General features: G+C 41.0%; 2 protein-coding genes across 3 annotated transcripts; one reads left to right on the top strand and one right to left on the bottom strand.

The window, feature by feature from the left end:
* Nucleotides 1-276: 276 nt before the first annotated feature.
* LOC138199999 (gamma-aminobutyric acid receptor subunit rho-1-like) lies at nt 277-15,556 on the top strand. 2 transcript variants are annotated; one of them, XM_069152356.1, is made up of 10 exons: nt 277-888; nt 5,567-5,617; nt 5,752-5,858; nt 6,721-6,788; nt 7,628-7,851; nt 8,663-8,745; nt 9,366-9,506; nt 9,982-10,134; nt 10,945-11,141; nt 12,589-15,556. In XM_069152356.1, the coding sequence occupies exons 1-10, from the start codon at nt 782-784 to the stop codon at nt 12,889-12,891; spliced, it is 1,434 nt and encodes a 477-aa protein (XP_069008457.1). In that variant the 5' UTR covers nt 277-781; the 3' UTR covers nt 12,892-15,556. The 2 variants fall into 2 exon arrangements, with proteins under 2 accessions (XP_069008457.1, XP_069008458.1); XM_069152357.1 differs by having other exon boundaries at nt 773-888; nt 10,945-11,042.
* A 141-nt stretch (nt 15,557-15,697) lies between these two features.
* LOC138200277 (peptidase M20 domain-containing protein 2-like) lies at nt 15,698-19,001 on the bottom strand. Its single transcript, XM_069152857.1, is given in 12 exon segments — nt 15,698-16,184; nt 16,369-16,453; nt 16,455-16,477; nt 16,679-16,751; nt 17,151-17,335; nt 17,601-17,624; nt 17,627-17,715; nt 17,826-17,922; nt 17,925-17,964; nt 18,511-18,631; nt 18,633-18,816; nt 18,819-19,001. Coding segments are annotated over 12 exon segments (1,107 nt in total). The 5' UTR covers nt 18,865-19,001; the 3' UTR covers nt 15,698-16,044.
* Nucleotides 19,002-20,167: the final 1,166 nt, after the last annotated feature.

The raw sequence follows: 20,167 nt of genomic DNA, 5'->3' as shown, positions 1-20,167 counted from the left end.
TTGTTAAAAAAAAAATACTGTGGATATTAAAAAGTCATCATGAATGATTGCAGGTTTTGCATTGAAATACCATATTGGACATATTACTGCTGTATCTGCCAACACATCTACCTTGGTATTTATTCTTTGGGGCATTCAAAAATATTCCCAATTCTGGGTCCTCTGAGAAAAAAACCAGTGGCAAGCACCACAGCAGGCAGCAACAACAACAAAAAACAAGTTCTCAAGCAAAGCAGAAATCCTGAAAACAACAGCGAGCAGACAAAAAGGCATGTCAACACGGGACTCCAGCATCAGAAGGAGCCGGGAAGCCTCTGAGATCAGACACGGAGCCTCGTCTCAGCCTCTGTGCGTCTGTATTTGTAAACCGTTGACCTTACAAATGAGCATGCTGCATCATTGGGAGAATTGGTGTTTCGGGGCGGTGCAAAGTGGAGTAGAGCACATCAGAGTGCAGGATATCTGAGAGCAGCAGCGCACAGAGAGGCAGGCACATCCGCCGCTGGAGGGATCAAATCTGTACCATCTGACGCTCAAGGATTTATGGGTTTAGTCAAAATTGCTTTTCCCACTGTGGAGATTAAGCACCGTAGGATGTTTTCCACTCAGGCCGTAGAATAGCCCAGCGTAGCTGCTGCTGCTGCTGCTGCTGTTTTCCCTCCCTCTTATCGGCTCCGGCGCTTGGAGAAGGGAATGTCTCAGGAAGGCAGAGTGCTCCAAACCCTGGAGCGGAGTAGATTCTGAGTGACAGGAGAGGTCCGTCCTCTGGGGAATGTGAACCATGCAGGTGGATGCGGTCCTTGTGCTCTTCTGTGTTTGGCTCGCGGCTGCAGCTGGGAAGATGGTCCAGTCGAGAGGTCACCAGATGGAAACCTACAAACAAAGCAGGTAATGCCGACAAAGTATTGGATGTGCTGTGTTTTAAAACCCAAACACTGGTGTGCATGTGTTTTTGTCTCAGTGGGATTTATTTCCCCCCCCCCCCTCCATAAGGGCTCCATTGTATTCTTGGAGATGTTTTTTTTAGGGGTACACGGCGTTGTCCAGTGTTTCCTGTGTCACCTGTGCGGCTCCCTCCCCCTCTGGAAACAGACTTATTCAGACAGCAGATTGGAGAGCGGAGAGAGAGGGAGACCTAAATCCCCACATCTATTTATGCACTACTGGGGAATGCTGTGTTCTCTTGCCCCACAACTGCTGCAGGCCAGTTAATGACCGTTTTCCCTGCCAGCAGCATTTGTAGTCAATGTCATTTTCAGGTGATTATTTAGGCTAATTGCTGCCTTGTTAATGCATCCATTGGATTAGATGTTTTAGTCAGGACTGAACCAGATCTGGGAACCACGAAAGCATCCTCATTTCTGCATATTATTTATTGAGCTGGCTTTGACATCGCAAGTTATTTACACAGAAAGGACAGTTTGTTTGTTTTAATTCTGTCATACAAGTAGAAATGTGACATTTACACAACAAAAACATATTATATACAACATATTATATATATTAAAGTAAATAAATTGGGGCATATGTTGAAGCGTAAAGACGTGTTATGAGGACATCACGGCGGAATATTTGTCAAACTGCTTTCAGGTAAAGCTGAGCACTTAAATTCAGCAAAATTTGCAGAAATAATTATTTTGAATCATTATATTATTTGAAACCGTTGTGTACAAAGTTGAGCTGTAAGTAACTCTTTTTTTTTTTTTTAACCAAAACTCAAAGATAATTAGTTTGCTGTCATGTAGATACACACCGAAAAAAACCCAGCAACTATTTATATTTGAGGAGCAGGAATCAGTGTCTTTATGCCATTTTCGGTCAAACAAAGGACTTAAAAAAGTAATTCTGATTCTGAAAACTTGCACATTATTTTTCTGTCATTCGAGTACCTGATTAATCGACTAATTGTTTCAGCTCTATTGAAAATATTCAGTGTTTTGTCACTGCTGTGAAACACTGGGAGCAGTGTGAGTGTTAAAACACGCAAAGCATCTGACTCACATTAGAGCTGCAAAACTTGGATGATCTCTTCAGTGATTCAGTTGAAGTTGAAACAGATATCGGTTGATCGTTTGTGTGTAAGTGGTGGAATCTCACCAAATGTATTTGGAAAGCTGAAAGTCTATATTCAAAGCAAAATTGTCAGAATTAAATAGAATGTGTAATTATCCTAATTTACTCGCGGGTTGACTTTCAGATATCTGTTTACCGCTACTGAAAGCAATCAGCAGCTTATTTTCTTCATCAATCACTTGTCATTTGGTCTGTCGAATGTGAATTGTGCAGAATGCGCAAAAGCATCCAATTTGACCTTCTGAGTATGGATAAACTGGGGAATTTGTGGCATTTTGGATTGGGAAAAAAAAGAAAAGTATTTATCGATTATCCAACTAATTGCTCTGTAATTCTGTAACTTAATTAGCTTTGATTCACCTCTAGTCCCAAGTGAACGGAACACATTCCAGATGGCTTTGAATAGCTGCTGAACGCAACGCTCGGACAGACTGTCGACTTAGATAAATCCAAACGTGCACTGATATTTTATGTTAATGACACACATACATTGAGATAAATAGTATTCCATAAAAGATTGGTGCAGGCTGGCCTTCTTTCCAGTATCTAGACAGACAAATATTGGCTTTTGTCATAGAGTCCGACTGTCGCCTGCAGCTTCAAGTGAGAAAGTCTTTGCGTTAATCTCTGGTGAAGATGATAAGACTTTCCCAAGCAGGCAAAGAAAGTACGGCGCCACACGCCTCATAATGCTATCAGCGTTGAATGATTTGCCTTCATTTAATATATTCAACAAACCCTCTCAAATCATAATCCCCCTGCCTTTAGATACAGTATCATCCCCCCCCCCCCCCCGCTATATCTGCTGTTATTTATAGATCAGAGGCGATGTCAAACAGCAATGTGCTCGCTGTTAAAAGTTCTCATCCGTCTCAGTGAAATAAATGTGTTTGACGTCACGTACTTGTGAAAAACAAGACGCGACAAGGCAAATTAGCGAAGGGACATCCGTGTTAAAGATGTCTTTTAAAAAAAAAAAAAATCTAAACAGTGAAATTACACTCGTTTAAAAATGATCACGTGAGACCCGAGGTGACGATGAGGATCATTAAGTACAAGAGGAGCACAATCGCGACCATCTGTGGAAAATCTGCAGAAGACCGAAAGCGCAAGTGGCATCAAAGCTCCAGTGTGATCTCGAAATGCCAGTGTCGTCTTTGTTATCAAGTCTGCGCTGCACTGTTTGTTGTTTTCTTCCTTCTTTTTTATTTATTTTTTTTTATTTTTTTTTACCCCTCTAGTTTAAAGTCCCGTCAGTCTCCTCTCTGCTGGGTTCTCCCTGCAGTCTGTGAATACAAATCAGATGTAAATCTCCCACTACTCCTCCAGCAGGGGTAAACAAAATAAAAAATCTTCTACACTTGTATACCAAAGTGAAACTCTTCCTCTCTCTCTCTGTGTTTCCCATCACTGCGCTCCTCCTTTCATTAGGGTGAAATTGCAAAATCGTCTGCGGGCGTGGGCTGCCGGAGTTGTCACTATGTTACTTTCTTCACTCTCTGCCTCGAGGTGGAAGAGCGGAGAGACGGGGGAGGGAGGAGGAGGAGGAGGAGGAGGGAGGAGGAGGAGGAGGAGGGAAGGGGGTGGGGGTTCGTGTAGGACAGTGGAGTCCCACATAAGAACACATCTAAGGGGAGGAAAACCCTCTTGAGGTTTAAGGGATCATTTAGAGTGGTCGTAGGAGGATTTCGGGGGCAGAAAAACACATTCTGATGAGAAAGATGAATCACCCTTTGCCCAAGACCAAAAAAAAAAATGATGTAACAGAGATGAACATCTGAAAATGCATGAATTCAAAGAAAACAGCGTGTAGCAATAGAGCTGAACCAAACTGTCAGTCAGCTGCACAGCAAAAGCAAGCCAGGTGGTGAGATAGAAACACTTGAGGCTTGACTAAATATCTCCAATTCATTACGACCAAATGCTCAGTTGAAAGCCAACGGAGCACATTTGGTTCGTTCAGTTTTTTCCAAATATGTCAAAAAAAAAATAAAAAAAAAATTCAAGGATAACTCTCGAAATACTTCAAATGAAGGCACTACATTGCGTCCGTCTGTCAGTTAGAAGCCTGTCAACATGAAACCTTCTCCATCAATTTCACCTTGTTTCTTTCTGCCCCCCGCCTCTCTGAGCCAGCATATATTCATGCGTTCACAGTGACCTCTGCAGAAATGTGGCCCATTAACCCCGATGGGATGCGTCTCCCGCAGCGGCGGACGCATGCGGGCTCACGGCTGCACAAAACTATGCCGGGGCCACGCAGAGCAGAGCAGAGCAGAGCAGAGCAGTGTGCAGACAGGCGGTCTGCTCTGTGCTGGAAGCGGGCAGGCAGGCAGAGAGGGGATTGGAGAGGCATTTCTGCCAAGAGGATTAGGAACCAGCTGCCCGGATAGTCGCAGACGAGTAGCACCCATCGCCCCGTCAGAGCACAGCAGCCGGCACCCAGTGAAACCCTCTTCTTACTGTTTCGTTTTGCTCTGGTTGTGTTCTGTTTTTTTGGGGTTTTTTTTTCTCCTGCCTTTGTGCAGTCCCTCCGTCGCTGCCTTTCTTCTTCTGTGGTATTTCCTAAATGCATGTCTGTGGTTGTCATAGGGGATTTAGCTCTGTCTGTCACAGCATGCTCTACTCTATTAATCCATTTTAGGGTTTTTGGACTTCATCATTCCCTCTCTCTCTCTCTCTCTCTCTCTCTCTCTCTCTCTCTCTCTGTGGCCTGAAAAGGCTGCAGAAAAGACAAGTAGAGAGAAAGCCCTCTTGAAGACTGTTGCCAAAAAAAAAAGAAGAAAAAGAGCTGGCTTGTTCTAAATTGGATATGATAAGGAAATGCTCTTTTGGCCTTTGTGTGATTTGAGAGTGAGACGCGTCAATAACAAAATAATGAAAGGCAAAGTTGTTGTTTTTTCTCTCTCTCTCTCTTGTTCCCTTTAACCCAGTGTAGATTTAGGCTTTAAAATTTCATGAAGCAGCGTTTGTTTCAAAATAAAAGCTGCAACTACGTTTTTTTCATTAGCGATTAATCGTATCGTTTTCTCGATTAATCGATTCATATGTTTAATTGTAAAATGCCAGAAAATAGTAAGCCAAATGCGACATTCAATTTTTTTTAATTTTCTATCAACAATCAAAAACCTTTCATCATATTTTCCATATATTATTATATATGGCATTGAAAAGCAATAAGACACGTTTGAGAAGCGGCACTGACAGAAGCTCAACTGTTTCGCTCAATCAAATGTGTAACGGGCCAGTGACTTCAATATGTAAACACAGTCTGTGTAGTGATTTGCAATGACAGACAGGTGCTCTAAACAGGTTTGACCATACTGGACGATCAATAAGGGTTCAAACAGCTTTAGCAAATTGATGTACACAAATACCATGAAGCAATACACACTGCAAATAACTGAAATGAAAAACATGAAAATAAGCGAAACAGGGAAGCTTTGCATTTGTATGACGTTATTACTTCTTTTTTTATTATTATTATTAACAGGTCGCGAAGAGACACCGAAATGGGAGGTGGTGGAGGTCAAAAATCTGGGAGGCAAGTTTTCAGAATTTCAAATTAAAAGTCCTCTCCATATTTTATTTTATCATTAAAACCTGCGCTTTACATATAACTGAAGGCTCAATGTGACCACGTGTTGTTTCTTTTTTTCCGATGTTGTTGTTTCACAGCCCCATTTACAAACGAAGTCCAGACATGACGAAATCCCCAATGACGAAATCTGAGCAGCTCCTGAGAATAGACGACCACGACTTCACCATGAGACCAGCGTTTGGAGGTCAGAAGTGCTGATTAAATCAAATTCTTAATTGAAAAACCCTCTGGCTCAGAGAAGCTGAAGAAGCTGCATCCTCAGTCATCAAGTGCAGCTGGATAAGATCTGTGCAGTTGTCGTTGGTTCTGACCTAATAGTCCTGTAAGCTCTTAAAGACCTTCATAACACCATCAGTGTAAACTGTGCTGGACTTTCCAATTGCAGCTTTACATCGCAATATAGTGTCTTTTGCTTCACTGTATAGTAGAGGGATTTGATGTCAGCTTTTGTTTCAGAAAATCATAATAATCATAACTTTTTATGTTTTTAGTGGTCTTTTTCCTTGAAAGACCACTAACACGAGAGCTGTATTTAACAAAGAATAAAGTCAGCCATGATGGCTTTCGCTTTTTAACAGACCACTTTTAATCACATGACAAACCGCTGCTATAAACCCACCAGGTGACTCCTTGCAGACTCCTTTTGCCGTGTCCGATTTTTAACCATCAAATGCGTCTCAACTTGAAGTGGAAAAGAGAGCTGGATTTCATCCACCCTTGCATCAACTTTGATCCATTATTGTGATCTCATTGTATTTGTGTACTGTTGGATGATGATGATGATGATGATGATGATGATGATGATGCTGCTGCAGAGTAGAAGGGCTAAAATAGGTCAAAAGAAGAATCAGAGCCAGACTGTGACGAGCAGTTACTCTTTATTTTTATGACTCGTTCTTTTTCAAACCTGCTTTCCAGAACATAAAAAGGTTCAGACAGTCTTAGTAATGGTCATGTTGACTGTTCGACCGTAGAATCACAGTCATAATGAAGAAGAAGAGAAGCCAGAATAACAACATTTCTGACATGAGGCTATTTTCCTTCAGGCCCTCCGATTCCTGTTGGAGTAGATGTTCAGGTTGAAAGTCTGGACACCATCTCTGAGGTGGATATGGTAAGTATGGTTTCAACATATTTTTTCAACCACAAATGATCCAATATTTGACAAAAACAAAAAAGAATCTGAGAAAAAAAAAAGTCAAAATGTATGTATCAGAAGTGCGTTTTTACCTCTCTTCTCTCCCATTAATCATCTAACAACCCCTCAGAATTATCTTGTGACCTTTTGGTGGGGCCTGACCCTTAGGTTTGGAAGCACTGAACTAGACTACCTAACTGTAATCTGTGAAGATGTAATTCGGTCCGCCTTGACCAGCCACAACAGTATAATTGGTTGATTGATCAGTATTGATCAGTATTGATCAGTATTAACAAATTAAAATAATTAAGTCATTTTGTAGTGTTGTAATGGCACTTAAACCTGCTGTGTGGATCTTTTGTGTCCCCCTTCTGCCAGTGAGAGTAATTACCAAGAGACGCTGCTGTTGCAACTGTAAAATGGTGGATTCTCCGCAATATCACTTGTTTCACTATCAGATTTTTTTTATCCAGTCCAAAAACATTTGGAAAATCTAGAAGCAGCATATGACTGAATTATTTTAGCCCAAATTAAGTTGCACAGGGCCAAACCTAAAGTTAGCCACCTCTGCAAGCCAAAGTGTCTGGTGCACCTGTTCCGCCCATAGAGCACATCCAGTTTGAATTCATTCGGTCAAGGTGGGCATGTCTCACCAGACACCAGATTGAAAAACCCCATAAACTGAAATACAGAGAGATTTTATCTGGTGGTGATAGGCTTACTCGGTATTGTGTGGACTCATTTGGAAAGGGCTTGAATGTACAGCACCTGTATTTCCCTCAATTTCCTTTTTCTTTTTTTTTTTCCCCCTGCAGGACTTCACCATGACACTGTACCTGCGTCACTACTGGAAGGACGAGCGGCTGTCGTTTCAGAGCACCAACAACCAGAGCATGACCTTCGACAGTCGCCTGGTGAAGAAAATTTGGGTCCCCGACATGTTCTTTGTCCACTCTAAGCGCTCTTTCATCCACGACACCACCACAGACAATGTCATGCTGAGGGTTTATCCAGATGGCAACGTGCTCTACAGTCTCAGGTGAACACAAAGACAATTGGATGTTTTGTCTCACTGAGCCAAGAAGGACCGACTCCTTCTAAGACTCCCAGTGCCTTTTGATAATCTTGACAAATGCTCTTCCAAACAGTTTAAATATTAATACAGCAGTCAAAGAATTTTATTTGTTCTTGTGATGTTAAAGTAATAGAGTACTTTTTCCTGCAGAGACGGAAACCTACCGATAAACAACTAGACAGGTCTGATTTGCTGTGTTGAATTTCAAAGCAGGTTCACCAGCATTTTCAAAAACAACATTTTATATTTCTAAACTACGTGTCGCAGATTTGAGTTAATAAGGTTAGGTTAGGTTAGGTAGTTACTTTATTAATCCCCGAGGGGAAATTTTTTCGCAACAGCGAAATAACAGGAGAATGCCAAATGTTTGTCATGTTATAGTTCACTGTATTGACTTTCTAATCTTCATTTAATCGGGAAAGCAATTTAGAAACCATTTAGTTTTTGCAATGACACCACGGCATAAGGTCATTTGATTAAAAATGGGGAAAAACAAGTGGGATAGTGGATGAAAATGAAACAACACTGCAGTGAGACAATACAAAGATGGTAAATGGCATAAAAACATAAGCCAAGCCAGCAGCCCTGCACACACGCCACTCTATCGAGCACAAAACATACAGCTTGCATCTCTGTTTGTTTTGTTTTGGCTTTTCTCAACTTGAGTAGCCTGGAAAACTAAAAAAAAAAAAAAAATTGGAATCCTAACCTTCAATCTTCTGTTTTCTCAGGTGTTAAATTACAGTGGATGGTTTGTTGTTTGTTTTCCCTGCAGAGTCACAGTCACTGCCATGTGCAACATGGACCTCAGCCGCTTCCCCTTGGACACCCAGACCTGCTCACTGGAGATTGAGAGCTGTGAGTGGATTTATTAAAACAGGGCAAATATGTCAGTCAGACACACCTTTTTTTCCCATCCGCCAACCATTTGGTTCAAAACAGCAGATTTATATTCATGATAAGCCACTGAACTTGTTTTTTTTTATCTGTAGATCCTCCTAGTTACCAGAAAATGACTTCTTGTGTGAATTTCTTCTGCAATCCTCATGCTTCTTGTACACAAAAAAATATTTCAGTTGTGGAGCCCCCAATGAGCTTTCTTCTTACACCCTCTTAAGGGCAAAATGTCAAGTTCGAACACCAGATATCTCATGAAATCTCCAGAAACATCGCACCATGAAGGATTTTTAGCTGATGCTTCAAAGAGAATCCACAGCTTTCATTTTAAGAAACTTTCCTAGAGTAGTATTCCAGTGTGATTCTAAGACTAACAAATCTGCAAGGGTGTATGATGATCACTACATGAAACTCACAACCTCTAAGGAAAGCTAGCGGGGCTCTATTGTTTGAAGTCTTATCATGTTTTCTTTTCTTTTTCGCACATTTTGCTCACATGAACATGCAGCATTGTGCGTACCAAATCTGTCCTGGTTTGGTTTGCAGCAGACGTTCTTACTTCCACATATTTCCCCCTCCAGATGCGTACACAGATGACGACTTGATGCTGTACTGGAAGAAAGGCAACGAATCCCTGAACACCGACGACAGAATATCTCTGTCTCAGTTCCTCATCCAGAAATTTCACACCACCACCAAGCTGGCGTTCTACAGCAGCACAGGTATTGTCATCCCCAACACATCCACTTCAGATACACATGCCGGAAAAAAAAAAAAAGGATTATGCAAATGTCTGCACCATGCATGCAAGACTTGATCACAAGTGAAATAGAACTTTAATGAATTTCATTTTACTTTGTAAGCCTTTTCTAACTAAAGGATCACGGTATCATTACATATTCCTTGATTGTTACACCAAAAATGTACTAATATATAATCCTTCCTGCAAAACCAAATGAATCAAACTCCTGGCAACCGCTTGTATTCAACTCGAAAAGCCACTGTGAAAGCCTCGCAGCCCTCTTATAACCACATGTCACGTCAGCTCTAAAGAGCAACCTGAAGCATAAAAGGGGATTTTGTGTCCTATCTTTCTCTGCCAGAGTTGCTGGGAACCTCTGCTTCAAGTGTTGACACAGTGTATCAACAGCAAACATATGACAATGTGTGCATCATGGTGATATTTCTTCTTCCCAGGCTGGTACAATCGTTTGTACATCCACTTCACCCTGCGGCGCCACATCTTCTTCTTCCTGCTGCAGACTTACTTCCCTGCTACTCTCATGGTCATGCTGTCCTGGGTGTCTTTCTGGATCGACCGCAGGGCCGTCCCCGCCAGGGTACCACTAGGTAGGACAGGCTTTCCCCTGAGATTGGATGACCAGTGCAAAGCACCTGTAAAGTGTGATTTTGTTCGAGAAATGGGAGGATTCTAAAAACTGTGACAATATGATACCTTTCCTTGTCCTACATGAGAGTAAAGGGATTATTTACCTCTGGTTTTGAACTGCCAGTGTGCTAAAAGAAGCCATTTTATAACATTACCATGGTGGCTAGGATATTGTAACGGGTATATTTTTGGCTTGTGACACATTCAAATAAACTAGTATCTAATTGTGACACCTTGTCACAAGTCGAATGTAACTATAAGATGAGTTTCAGAAATGATTTTCCATCCTCGCTTTCTTATTTTTGTCACAATTTTATAAGACAGAAGAGGTTGGGGCACTTCAACCATCATGTTTAGGTGGAAAAACTGACCATGAACTGTAACATTAACCAGAGACATTTGTCGTATCTCTTTCACCTTCATTTCCAGTCGCCTAGCCAATGTGAGTAGTAATGCCCATAAAATACTGTCAACTAAAAGAGCACTCGTGGAGTGCAGACCTCCACCAGGGGCAATAATCCACTCTTCTATGACATGCAAATCTGCAACAGCAACCACTATACCTTATGTATGGATATATTTACAATTGTGCCAGTTCCAGTTCTCCCTTATGAAACTACTTCCTGAATGCTCAATAAAAACTGCTTGCTGTATGAAGTTTTCGCGAGTACATGTGTATCCTAGAGGATTACTGGTACCTGTGAATGTGGATTGTCATCGTATAAGCAGCAACACTGCCGTGACTAAAATCTTTTTGTACTCCCCTTCAGGCATCACCACAGTGCTCACCATGTCCACCATCATCACCGGGGTCAACGCCTCCATGCCGCGGGTCTCCTACATCAAGGCAGTGGACATTTACCTCTGGGTCAGTTTTGTCTTTGTCTTCCTATCGGTGATAGAGTACGCGGCGGTGAACTACCTCTCCACCGTGCAGGAAAGGAAAGAGAGGAAGCTGAGGGAGCGAGTAAGTGTTCATTTTCACGTTTTGTTTTTTTCTCTGTAGTTGCTCATTGAAAACACAGTTAACCTTTGGTTTTATTCTGGCCATTCTAACAACAGTTATCTTCTTTGTTGGGAGCAAATGTTGCTCCGATGCATAAAAGAGAGGAAGAGAGTTGAATTTCATTTTACACTAGTTCTTCTTGAATTGGACTATGCACCTGATTTATTTGGTACTTTACGGGACATCATGTCCTTTAAAACCAACCAGTGCAAACACACACTCTGTAAAAGTCCTCCATAGTTCATATCAATTTAAAAGTTCTCCATTTGTTAATTTAAATTTATCAAATGTAGCATGGTTGGGATCGAATTTTAGTTATTCCGAATAAGAAATATCTTCTCATTAAAAGCAGGAGAGGAGACAGTCTGTGGAAGTCAAATAGAAGCATTAGTAATCCAAAGACACGGTTGACTTAATTTTACATTTCAATATTTTACACATTAAAATATTTTGTAACTGGTAGAAACATAAAAAATGCATGTGCATTTCCAATAAATAGATAAATATTTTCTAAATTGGCTTTCTTTAAGCTGCTCTCAGGGCTGCGGCAAATTAAATCTGGGACTGCAGCTTGTGTACTATATTGCTATTCGTCATCTGCCAACTGCTGCAGCATATGGAGCCAAATTGCCCACAAACCCCGGAGGAACATTTCAAGCCCAAACAGCCTTCTATAAATGTTTCACACCAAAGTTATTTAAAGTCTCTGAGTGTGCAGAAAAATTCTGAACATTCAAGAAAGTGATGCATTCATGTCCTCGTTTTAGTATTACAACTTCCCAGAAAGTCCGATATTGTCCTACTAAAAACAACGCCATACGTCTTTTGTGCAAACAGCTTATTACAACCCACTGCTACGTTTTAAAGTTAAGTGACCTCTAGTGGTCGTATAAATAACAACAATCTTTTGTCCTTAAGAAGTGACACGGTTCAGATAAAGTCTACATAAGAGTTTTTCCTTTGGAGGAAATGGGTTGCGTTGATATTTTTCAGTTTCCAGCCACAAGTGGGTAACATTTTTCAAAACCGCATTTACTGTTGCCCTGACGACAAAAACTGCATTACGCTAAGTGTTGTTCGTTTCCCGTTTCCAACCACAAATAGGGACACTTTTTTTCTTATTACCGTGTTTTCTGTTGCGTTGACAACAAAGGTTGCATAACTTAAGGAAGTCCTATCAATAACACACAACATGGTTCAAGTTATCATTTTAACACAAACAATTATCTTTCCCTAACCAAGTGGTTGTTGTGCCTAAACCTAACCGGGGGCGCTAATTTAGGAAACGTTCCTGTGGGTCATATTTGAGGGTAGGACCAATATGGCTGGATGGGTCCGAGGACTTGTTGGAAAGTCTACCTGAATGTCAAAATGACTTAGTGTTTTCTTTTCACTTTGTTTGACACAGTTGCCATGTACATGTGGCATTGGCAACCCTGACGAGATGATGACAGACCCCCAGATCACTGGCTACGGGTCTATGGATGTCAACTCAACGGGGAATTATGGGATGCCAGAGAACGGTGGCCGCCAGGAACGAATTTTGGCCCAGGTGGCGCTGAATGACCCACAAATCACAGGCCAGGTGAAGCCACCCAGAGGATACGTGAACATCTGGATAGACACCCACGCCATAGACAAGTACTCAAGGGTTGTTTTTCCTGGAGCGTACATCCTCTTTAACGTCATCTACTGGTCCATCTACTTGTAACCTGGGATAGATGAAATGCTGCGAGCGCTGTCCATGATGGGACAACAGGAGCTCGGCTCATTTGTCCAAGAGCAGGAAAGATGACATTGCACTTGATGCTTTCCGTACAGATAAACTGCTCATTAGACGCATGGGGACTATTGACAGATGGGTGACCATTGCCTTCTTGACCCAGGCTCTTAAAACTGATGACTTAAAAAAAAAAAAAATGAGCTACTGACAAACAGGACAGTTGTGTCACTGTTTTTGTCACACCATCAAATCTATGTGGTTTATTGTTGTATGTATAGCACTGTTGACGGAAAGATGTTTGGATATTGTTGTTGACTGAGGACTTACTGCACACAGAGGTGCACAAACTTTGACTTGTGTAACTGTGCAATTTACCTCAGCTACTTTTCAGTTCTTGATGCAGTGACTGCGACAACATTTTCAAAGCTGAAAGTGTAAACTGAAAACAGATTTACATTAACTGGCATTGCCACTGTATGGACAGATCCTCCACCTCTGCATATAAGCTTGACTTGGCATTCAAAGACCAAAAAAAAAAAATCTGAAGGAATAGCTTAACATTTTGAGAAATGCTTATTTGCTTTCTACTGATTAGAAAGTTAATACTACTCTCATATTTGTCCTTTGAATGTTTGGCTACATCCTGCAGCCAGTTGGCTTCGCATAAAGACTTGTAAAAGAGGGCAAAACACCTAAATATTTGCCTCCATCCAAGGTTTAAGAAAGTCCACCGACCAGCACATCTACAGTTCACTAGTTAACAAGGTATATCTTATTTAATCTTTACAAATTTCTAAACCCTGTTTTAAAAGGGGTTAAGAGCTTAACTACTTATTGACTGGGATCAGTAACTTTCTGGAGTGTCGACTGATTTCTGAACGGTCCAGATTTGGTTTACTTTGAGTCAGTCTAGCTGCTTCCCCCTGTTTCCAGTCTCTGTGCGAAACTAAGTTGTCTGGCTGAAGCTTCATATTTAACTGCACAGAAGTGTTATCAATCTGCTCGTCTAAGTCTGCTAGAAAGCAAACAAAATTTAATTTCTCAAAATGTGGTAATATTCCTTTAAAAAAAATATTCTGGTTATTCTCAAAGTTCCATTTTTGTTCTGCAGCATGTTAGTATGATTCAGTTTATGTTACATTTTCTTGTGAACTTTGTATCAATGAAGTTATTTGGCTGTCAAGCTACTGCGTTGCATTTGTGTGAGTTGACAAAGTTGAGGGAAAAGGCAAAATAATGCAGTCTATAAAAATTACAAATGTTAAAATATATGTTTAGTAAATCCCAAACAATGATTATGACATTAACTTTTTTAATGACCTTATTTCTTCTTTTTTTTTGTTTTCTTTTTTTACACACAACTGAAGCTCATCTCTTGTTTTGTTGTTGTGAGGCTTTGAGGTTCACTGTGACCTGTTAGTTGCTAGTTTTATCGTCTTTTTCAGCTTAAAACAACTTTATACTTTGTCAGGCAAAGGATATATTAAAAATATATTTCGGTGGTCTATGGCAATTTAACGACTAAACATGCAGATGTTAAATTAAACATGTTATATGTGGGGAAATGCTAAATAAATGTTTTGTTTTCTGAAAATGTGAAAATGATTTGAGCAGAACTGAACATCACAGTCACTGTACTGATTTTTTAAAATCTCCTGCGTGTCATACATTCAGCAGACAGAAATGCATTGAGATGCGTGGATGAAAATTACATTTTTGCAGACATCCATTGAGATCAACTTAAAACACAGACAAAAACAGACAAATCTGTTATCACAGATTTCATGTCAATTGAAGCAGAGGTTTCCATATGACCTCTCAAGTCTTGGTCCAAAATTTGTATCTTGTTTTCCTGCAGCTGCTGCTACGGTTTGTTTACACAGTCGTGGAGGATAGGCTTTCACAGTTATTGGATTGCTACCAGCTCCATGGTCTCTCTTCTCTCTCTGGCACAGGTCTGATTGTTGATGAGCATTCATAATAAATCATGTTAACTGGATATTTTGTAATACCATTAACCGCTCACATGTAAGTAAAAGGATATATATATATATATATATACACCTTACACTCAGCCTATTTAAAAAAAAAAAAAATCAATTTCTCATCTCTCAGGCAAAACTCTGGATTATCTTGAAGTTTCTGTTTTGAACCAAACAACTTCCCAAAGGGCATCAATTTAAACTTTGTGAACTATTCTCTCGTAACCTTCTATCACGAAACCAAGGCTTCGCTGCATCAAAGACAGCAGAGAAAGATAAAGAACCTGACTTTCCACCACGACTGTGACTCCATCTTGGGAATGCGAGGTTTTCGACCTGCTGCTGAAAGCATGCCCTGAAATGTAAATGAGCGAAATAGGTAGCGTGACTGTTAAAAAGGTGCAGAACTCAAAGCAAAACCACTTCTCGACCAGGCCAAATGGGAAACATAGCTGAGAGTGAATACGGCATTCTTTATGAATACCTAATTTGGAATAATTTAGGTGCAATTACATGAAGGAGGGCATCAAATACAGTTTGTTGGACTTATTTTCTTTAGTGATGTGAAGCCAGCAAACATGCAGGCATCAAGGTGACCTGTAAGCATCAGAGTATTAACAAATAAACATGTTAAATGCCGATATCTTCATCAATAAATTCACTCCAGTCTCTATGAGGCTTTGCTGTCGTAGTTTTCAACTAAATGCTTCTTAAAATTAAGGTGGTGTTGAAGAAATCATAAAAAAAAGTCTACTCTAAAGTTTGCTGTAGTGACTTCAGGGTGAGTTTACTGACACAGAACAAGAGCAGGGTACATTTTACATAAATGATCAAAAGGTAGGGAGGAGACAGAATATAAATGCAGTGATGATCAATGGGTGTAATATGGTTTGCACAGATGTTAAGGTCAGATACACAGTTAATGAAATCAAGAAGTGATCATAAAGGGGTGATGATGACATTATGGAATCACAACAAGACAGTCTTAGATAGTTATTAGTTTATATCACAGTATTCACTCATATGCAGATTACCACATCAAACAGGCACAGAGCAATATAATCATTCATTTGGACTCTGGCCACTTGGTCAGTAAAATTCCTATATTTACATTCTTCTAATTTTGTTATTTAATCTCTAAAAAGATTCAAAGCCGTCGTCACTTCTCCTGGTTCTTTTTGGCCTCATTGAAGTCTTCTCTCGCTCGCCTCAGCAGATCAGGGGAGCAAACGACATCCACAGCTGTCATAGCCAGAGCCTTGGCTGTCCTCAGGGTGTTCAACTGGGCCTTTTCAGCTCCTGGCACAGGGAAGAGAGATGTGGGGGGTGAAAATGAAGCACCAAGTAAATAGAAACTAAACACACAAACCCAGTGGCCTGGAAAGAGATTGATGGCAAAAAAAAAAAAAAAATCCTCTGATCTTAGTACAATTCAATTTCATTTCAAGAAGCATCTGTTCCCAACATCCACGTGCTGCCACACCTGCTGCTTCCGTGTATTCCTGCGTGTGGTTAAAGACGGCGGAGGAGATGGAGAAGATAGGACGGATACCCGGCACTACGAATGATCACATTGCCAAAGTCTGTAGAACCTGCCAGATAATTAGAAATTCACTGTGATTACAAATTCTATGTGGATTCAGTGAACAACAAAAAGCACAATCTGTGAAATAATAAATTAAAAAAAAAAACTAGATCACAGCTCTGCTGTTACACATTTGATGTTCATGTATTTCTTCTGTGCAGATCGGAGACGGGAAGAGATGACGATGTCTGCATTTCTAAAAACCTACCGGCAGACAAACAGGTGTGGCTGATCTGTAAGCTGAATCCCCAAAGCGTTTCCGTTATCTTCATACAGGTTTGCTAGTGTGGCGTTAGGCAGGATATTTATAGCGTAGATTATGTCCACCTTAAAAGAAAAAAAACAAAACAAGTTTAGCAGGATTCGTAAAACATACATTTAAGAATACATCACGGTAAAGGATTTCTATATAGTTATAGTACATACGGCTGTGCGTGGTCTGTAATGTGGACTAAACCTGCCTGAGGCACGTGCAGACGAAGAAAAAAAAACAGCCTGAAGGTAACAGTGAATTATGTAACAGCAGTGCAGCACTTGGAGCATAATTACAGGAATATGTTCAAAGAGCTGCAATGTTGCATGACAGCAGGAATCCACTTGCATTTCCCTCCAATATATCAACATATATTTTTGGTTCCTACATCAAGGATATAACGTTTCTCCTGCCATCAGGAAGGCACATGGAAGACGACCTTTCCAAGTAAGCTTCCTTTGCAACCGGTCGCAACAGCAGCTCCCCTGAAGCAAGCCTCGGCTTTGGTCTTCAGGTCAGAGAGCTCCTTCAGCAACGGGGTGCGCAAATAGTACTCTAATTCAGTGTAGGCAGGGATGACGTTGGGGTTCATCCCTCCTTCTTTGATGATTCCTGTTGTGAAGAAAAAAAAAGAAACAGGGAGGGAGATCAAAGAGCATCCATCATTATAAGAGATCCTTTACATTTCATGTAGCAGGGATGGATTTTACTGTTATTTTGAAAAGTTGATACGTTACAGATACTTTATTTTATTAGATCAGGGTTTTTTTTTCTGAGCACGATGTGCTTTGTTCTCGCATGAAGCCAACAAGCCTTTAGATGGGATAGTTTTCCCGACACTAAACTTTAAAGCTTAACTATCTTGAAGATGCCACACCGTGAATCCTCCACTCTGGTTGGCGTAGGCTAAGATCGCAGCATCCAGGGCATTCACTCCCTCCCAAGGGTACGCAGAGGCGTGCGACGCCTTCCCGTGGTACTTCACCAACACCCTGGATAACATCGACATGGCGGTTTCGGGGTTGTGTACAATATGTAAAAAGTTACGTGTTCAAAGTACAGAGGGCACACAGAGTAAATCGTGCAGTGAAAAGGAACCTACGTATCGACTGTGACACCGGGCACGTATGCAGCGTCCTGCTGCGCTGGATGAGCCATGAAGACCACATCGATGTCAGCGAAGGCCCCGGCCTCCAATTTCCTCCAATCGTCTCCTCTGCAGGAGTTCCCAGAACAGTTATCTGGAATAAAAAAATTTGTTAAAAAAAGTGTTCAGTCATTCAAAACAATTAATATAACAAAGGAAAAGTTATTGTATATATATATTTTTTTTTTTTTTTTTAAATTGAACCAAAGACAACCTTCTTTAAACAGAGGGATAACAAATTAAACATATTTCAGAAAAAAAAGCAAGTATTATTAATTATTGTATTATTAATATGCCAAAACAAAAATCCCCCCAAAATGTGTTGGAAGCTGTTAACTTGTCAGTGACTAACAAACTGCAAACTAACGAACTGCGAGTGGACTCGGATCTTGTAGATATATTTCATTGGGGGATGTTATATCAGAATAACTTCGAGAAGGAAGTGATCCTCACCTGTTGAATGAGTCACAATAAACAGATTTAAGAATGTAAAGTGTCCTTTGGGGGTTTAACTTTTCTTTTTATCATCAAGTTTTACAGTGTGTTGCACTTGTCTACCTGCAACACATATACGTTTATCAAAGTTTGACTTAAATAGGTCCCCTGAAGCTGGTCTGCGTTACCTTCACAGGTAGTTCACGGTGTTTTTTTGTTTTTTTTCCAGGGCAGCTTTGAGTCCCTCGGCGGCCGCAGCGTCCACCTCCGCAATCAGGTTGTGCCCACAGGCGTGCCCGATGCCGGGCAGCGCGTCATAGTCGCACCGGCTCCCCCTTCGCGGGGCAGACAGCAGGACCCCAGCTGGCTGTGAACGCGGTCGGCAGTTTGTAGTGCCTCTCGACCGCCCGTGAATGCTCCTCGAAGAACCGGACCAGCGCGTCATGCGCGTGTGTTTCGGTACCGGCGAGTTCAGGATGCTTCCAAATGTCCCGACTCGTCTCGGAGTAATGTCAACGCGCAGTTGGAGGGTGTCTTTCGTCTGCTGGCGTTTGTCCATTTGGCCGGTTTAAACACAACATAGTGGCTGCAGTGCAAAAAGCTCAGGAATCAGCGACCTTGCTTGTAAATCCGTGAAAACACTGCTTCTCTCGGTAACTCTGAGGGCGCTTCTGCACTGATGCAGACAAGATTAGTGACCGGACGGAACTCCATCTTCACGAGGACTTCCGAGGCCCTCTAACGAGCTTCCCATTGCTCCGCCTTCGCACCTTTGAACTTATCACCCATGATGTCATCCGGTAACATCCACTCTGCACCCCTACCAACACTGTCCCCCCCCAGTCTCATTGAGACTCAGTACCACACATATACATATACATATACATATATACCAGTTAAACCTGCAGTAAGATCCCATCACTATTTACATTCTGTTGATGTTTCGCCCTCAGATGAAGGTTCATATTGTTTTCACTTGAGGCTCAAATGAAACGAAATAAAAGCATTTACTGAACCGGCTCTTTTGGTTTTTCCTTTTATCAGTAAAATAAACGTATCCTGGCCCTTCATACTAGATTCAGTCATCAGAACAATAAGAGCATTAAATATTATGTCCGTTTCTTGTTGAAATGCTCCTGTCTGCTATCGGAACAAGTATAGGTGTGTGTTTAGGTGCAGCTATTGTGATCAAACAGTTAATCAATTACTTTGAACAGTCATAAATCTCATTAGGTCAATTCCTCGTCAAATCTCATCGAGCACATTGTGTGCTGATTACCTACTATGGGCCCGCTTGCTTTGTAGTACAGTATTTGCCTTCCTGTCCGATGCAGCGCTCATTCTGTGTTTTGTCTTTATTTTTGTGAGAACAGAAAATCTGGAATATTCATGAGATTTTTATCCAGAATATAGATAATGTCGTGCATGCATGTCTTCTTTTCAGCTTTTTCAACTTTAAGATCTCTCTGTCTTCAGGAGGAGTTACATCCAGCACCAGTAGTGACTCTTGGCTTTCTAATTGGAATTTTAAATCATGCTTTTGCCAGTCAAAATATCATACATGTATCACTCCTTTGTAAAATAGTGATCAAAGTTATCAATAAGTGCAACAAGGTCCGAATGAGTTCAATCAGGTGTTTTACATCTGTCAGTGGCATGATTTTCTTTCTAGGCGCAGTAACAGTAGGAGACGTGCGGTGGCTGGGGTTTGGCCACCAGAGCTTCTGGGACTTTTGGAAAGCAAGAATGTGTCCAGTTTTGTAAAACATTGTTATCATGTCCTCACAATTTCAAACAGAGGTCTTTGAGAAATGAAAAGATATTCGAAAAGTGGTACAACACCCTCTGAACCTTATCTGTCT

Source organism: Embiotoca jacksoni, unplaced genomic scaffold, assembly GCF_022577435.1.
Source record: "Embiotoca jacksoni isolate LCO1_2020_lvr unplaced genomic scaffold, fEmbJac1.0.p SCAF_18, whole genome shotgun sequence".
Classification (NCBI taxonomy): Eukaryota; Metazoa; Chordata; class Actinopteri; family Embiotocidae; genus Embiotoca; species Embiotoca jacksoni.
Note: the sequence above shows the minus strand (reverse complement) of the source record. Positions and strands in the feature narration are given on the sequence as shown.

What these genes read in the sequence shown, in the direction of transcription:
- LOC138199999 (XM_069152356.1), top strand. Translation starts at nt 782, where the DNA reads ATGCAGGTGGATGCGGTCCTTGTGCTCTTCTGTGTTTGGCTCGCGGCT. An exon ending in GGAGGTCAAAAATCTGGGAG is followed by an intron (nt 5,618 to 5,751) that starts GCAAGTTTTCAG and finishes GTTGTTTCACAG; the next exon opens with CCCCATTTACAAACGAAGTC. An exon ending in CCCCGCCAGGGTACCACTAG is followed by an intron (nt 10,135 to 10,944) that starts GTAGGACAGGCT and finishes ACTCCCCTTCAG; the next exon opens with GCATCACCACAGTGCTCACC.